This window comes from Carassius carassius, chromosome 46 (genome assembly GCF_963082965.1).
Source record: "Carassius carassius chromosome 46, fCarCar2.1, whole genome shotgun sequence".
NCBI classification, from domain to species: domain Eukaryota; kingdom Metazoa; phylum Chordata; class Actinopteri; order Cypriniformes; family Cyprinidae; genus Carassius; species Carassius carassius.
In genome coordinates, this window is record NC_081800.1 from 26,372,787 (window position 1) to 26,377,786 (window position 5,000).

General features: G+C 33.0%; 1 protein-coding gene across 1 annotated transcript in view; it reads right to left on the bottom strand.

The window, feature by feature from the left end:
• Positions 1–3,292, bottom strand: part of LOC132129570 (serine/threonine-protein kinase DCLK2-like) — a 19,125-nt gene extending 15,833 nt beyond the window's left edge. Inside the window, exons 1-2 of the mRNA XM_059541197.1 lie at positions 2,751–3,292; positions 661–1,007 (exon numbers count right to left, since the gene is read on the bottom strand). Of these exons, the coding sequence (XP_059397180.1) occupies positions 661–1,007; positions 2,751–3,228 (825 nt within the window). The 5' untranslated portion in view covers positions 3,229–3,292. The remainder of the gene's footprint in view (positions 1–660; positions 1,008–2,750) is intronic.
• Between the last annotated feature and the right edge of the window lie 1,708 nt (positions 3,293–5,000).

Genomic DNA, 5,000 nt, shown 5'->3' on the forward strand with positions numbered 1-5,000 from the left:
AAATGTAAAAACTATAAATATATATTTTATATTAGTTTATATATAAATATATATATATATATATATATATGTGTGTGTGTGTGTGTGTGTGTGTGTTATTTGTTTTACCTAAACCTTCATAATATTTAAATAAATATATATAAATATGATTTAAATTTTATAAATATATTTAATATTTCTCTATATTTAAATTTCATAATCTGAAAATAAATAATAATCTGTAACATTTACTTGTATATTCACCTAACTCTTACGTCCAAGCGCTTTAAAATGTGTCTATTTTGTTTCTGCTGATAAAAATCAAACAAATGTATTTTAATGACACGAGTGACAGTAAATGATGACGGCATGATCATTTCTAGGCAATCGATCCCTTTAAATTAAATCCACAAAGAACAACAATAATCGAACAAACTTATAAAACAGAAACTGAAAATATAAAACAAATTCAAATTCAAAACTATAATAAATAGAATAGAAGTAATACTAAAATAACACTCTACTATTGATCCTGAGTATCTTTAGGAGATGCAAATGCTCCCAAAATAATCAATGAACAGGATGTATTACTAATAGACGAGTAATAATCAGCCTGATTAGCCAATCTGAGCTGATCATTAACGAGATGTGTGCTTCTGATGTATATTCTGGCAGCTGTACCTGTATCCCGTCCAGTGTGTAGAGTCTCTTCACGACGCCGGAGTCCAGTTTGATGGCTTCGGTGATGTCTGCGAGCACCTGCTCGAACGAATGCGCTGTTTTCTTATTCAGCAGGATCCTCACGGCCTTCCTGGGCTTCACGCCGCTCCGGATCACCGTCACCAGTTTGGGTTTGATGAAGTCTTTCGGCTCCCTCGATTGAGGCCCCTGACGCCCGGCTCCGCCCACTGGCCCCGCCCCCGGGACAGGCCCCGCCCCCGCCAGCCGCGAGCCCCAGTTGGGGTTGACGTTCTTGGTGTACTCCACCTTCCTGTAGGGTTCGTTGGAGGCGCAGACGTAACTCTCACCTTCGACAGGAACACCGCGGTTAGTCGACAGTCAAACTCAAATATTTACTGTAGTATTCAATCTAAATTAATATTTCTAATATTTTACGACACGCTCTCATGCTCACGGTTCTTTGATCGCATGACGTGCAGGTTAACATATAACATATTTCTTCTTTGTAGTAAGTGTTTTATTTTGTTTGTTTTTATTTCAAAATTATTGTAACTTGACGTTTTTAATTTTAATTTTAACTCGTTGTTTTAAATTATTTTTGATTTGCTTCAAAATCGTTAAATTATTTTTGTTTCATTTTAAAATAATCTATTTTAATTTTACATTTATTTTTATTTTTATTATTATTTTAATTTCTTCATTTTTTTCACCTCTAAATGATTGAAATTAAGCTTAAAAAATTCCCTTAAATTATGTAACTAAAATAAGAAACACTGCCTTGAAAAATAAAAATGTTATTAAATATACCAAATATATTACTAAATAGAACTAAAATTACTAAAACTTGAAACAGAAATAAATTAAAGCTTTATTGATTCTTTTGTAGGTTTTGTTATTAAATTGTATTTTAATTTTATACGGTGTTATACAGTATTAATAATGATATATGTTTGTATTTCAGCGATCATGATGGAACTGTGTTTAAGGTTAGAATATAACTTTTTTTTTTTTGTGGTGATGTTGGTTAATGGTCACATGACACACAGATAAATAAAATATCTCTTTTTTAGTGTTTTATTTCAATTGCTTTTATTTTAAAATCATTTATATTTATATTTTGTTTTAAAATTATTTATTTTATTTATGTTTTAATTTCTGACTTAATTAGATTTTTATTTATTTAAAAAATATTTATTATAATTTTACATTTTAAACTGCTCGTTATCAACAGGGGAGCAACAGATTAGCCTCATAGCTTCGTGTTGCAGTTGCAGTGAGTATTATTGGCTCTTATGATAAATTGCTTATAATGGGATAAAACTATTTGCTTAATGATGAAATGCAAATGTTCCAGCTGGTTCTACTTGATTTCAAGCAGCTAATGAATCAGTGGCAAGTGCTCACCGTCTTTAACTTGAGTCTCAATTATACAAATTTAATAAATAAATCTTTTTTGTTTTTTATTACATTTTTGAGGTCTTCTTTTAGTTGTATTAATTGTGTAATATATGTAAAAAAAATGTAATGTATACTTTTAATTAAATATATTACCTATCATATTAAATATTTATAATATATTGTATTTTTTTATATGCAATAGATTTATTTATATAAATATTTATAATATAAATATTTTTTTTACATAAAGTCAAATATAATAGAATGTTTTAAATATATATATATATATATATATATATATATATATATATAATTTGTTATTTGAAATGCATTTATTTATATTCATATAAATAAATATATTTAAAATAAACATTTATAATGTATAAATTGTGCTTAAACATATTGTGGTTATAATGTCTCAAATCTAAAATAAATTTTAAAATGTATGATATACCCAATACCTTTGTTAACATAAATAAATATGTTTAATATAATTTAATATAAATTTATTCTAATGTAATATTAATATTTCATTTTTTTAAATATAATATTACATTTCATTTGTTTTATGAATTTATAATATTGATATATTAAATGTATGTGACGGATGAGGGATCTTGAGCCTCTGAGGTCCATCACAGGGCTTCGAACCTGCAACCTTTCAACTCTCTTTATGCTCATAAGTGTCTGACCTTCCACGATCTCCTCGAGGCTCGCGATCCTCCTCGCGCCGTCCGCGCTGTAGATGTTGCGCACACCTTGCGGCAGGTGCAGGTTGTCGGCGAGCGCGCGCGTCAGCTCGGCCAGCAGCGCGTCCAGGGACCTGAAGCGGTCGACGGACACCGCGTACACCAGACCCTTGAAGTAGCGGTCTCCGTTCCGGTAGAACCGTACCTTCTTGGCTCGCTTCTCGGAGCTGAGCGCCTGGAGCGTGCGCGTGCGGTAGAAGCTGCAGTTGGCGCTGTGCGCGGGGCTCGGGACCAGACTGCTCGCCCGTGAGCCCTGCTGCGAGCCCGAGCCCGCCGCGCGCTTGGAGCGCCGCGCCCTGTCCCGCTCGTCGAAGTGCTCGAGCTCGATGCTCCTGCTGAGAGACATGTTCCTTCTTCCCGGTGACCGACTTCGCAAACGTTCTTTCTTTTTTCTGTCGTCCTCTTTATTCGCTATTGTCATCAGCCCGCGTGGACACGCCGCTCTCCCCACCTCGCGTTTACCGGGCGCACGGACAGCATCATTTACATCAACACAAAAGCAGCGCTTTTTTTTCTGCTTTTGTTTATTCCGCTAGACTCGTCGCGTTCAAACGCTCGCGTCCATTCCAGCGGAGATGATTCAGCTGCGTGCAACAAAGCCCTGGATGAACCGAGCACTCCCGGTCAAACCCGATCCGCCCTTAAACGAGCGTGCGGGTTCTATGCGCGCGCCGCGCTGTAACCGGGCAGCGTGGCTGTAGACGGGACCGCGCAGCCCCTTTCCTCCACCTCACTGTGCGCGCGACACCCTGCTGCAGGTGAGCGCTCGTGAACGCGCCGCGCGGTCTTAACTCCCTCTGTGTCATGCATTGAGAAAAAAACGTGATGTTTGATATTTCTATTTTTAAAACATGAAACAAAAGGTTTATTTTTATATTCCTGTTTGAGTCACAAATAAACAGCAGGATTTCATCAGAGAGAAAGAGACTTTCATCGTCTGTCCATAGTGCGTCCACTAGAGCTTAATAAAATTAAATATAATAAAGCAAAGGATATTGCTTTATTTATTTATGCATACACGCAAAACGCATCAAATAAACATATTGAATATTACAAATGGTTATGTGCAAATCATAAATTAAAAACAAGAGAGTGCTTCATTTTATTTTTACATTTAAAGATGACAACTGATTAAAAATTGTAACATTTTAATAAAAAAATAATAATAATAATAAAAAACTCTCCAGTGCTTGCTTTATGTCTGTATGTATTAATTTGGTAACACTTTACAATAAGGTTCCATTAGTTAATATTATTTAATGTATTACCTAACATGAACAAACAATAACAATACATTTATTAAAGTATTCATTAAGCTTTGTTAATGTTAGTTAATGAAAAATACAGTCATTATTAATTCAAGTTAATTCACAGTGTGTTAACTAATGCTAACAAGCACAGTTTAGATTTTAATAATAACGCATTAGTAAGTGTTTAAATTAATATTAAGATTAATAAATGCTGTAAATGCTTAGTTCATGTTAACTAATGAACCTTAATGTAAAGTGTAACTATTTATACAATATTTAATACATGCAAAAATGTCAAATAAGTGAAAAATTACAAAAGTACCACAGAAAAAAGCAAAAATATACTGTAAATACCACAGTGTGCTGATGTGCTTTTAATATTAAGATATGTTGAAGATTGTAATATTTGTGTCTCATTAGAGAATAAAAGCATCCTTTCGTATTAATCACACTTCAGATTGTCTAAAGCTGCTTCTATAATCACATTATCAGGATTATCATTTGCATTATAAAGCATTATAACTGGACTTTGGTTCACTGGAAAATTGATCAGCGATCAAATAAAGCCACACAAAGCCATAATTTCCAAACTCAAAGTCCATATTTAGAGACTTGCAGTTAGATTTAGGTTCATCTGAACTTATTTTTCATATTTCACATGTGTTTCAGGTCAGGGTTTCTTAAAATGGGAACAATGAATTAAATCATAAATATGTAGATAAAACATTAAAAGATTTGGAAAGATTATTTGATATTTTCCAATCACTGGGAAAAACAAATATACCAGAATCAAATAAAAGAAAAATTATGGAAATATGGGTAAGTGTGAGTTCGAGTGATAAATATGTATATTTTAAATAATTGTAAAATGAAAAATGAAAATGAAACACTGAAATTCAAATAAAATAATTTAAAAAATAATTTTGAAAATTGAAAAAATAAT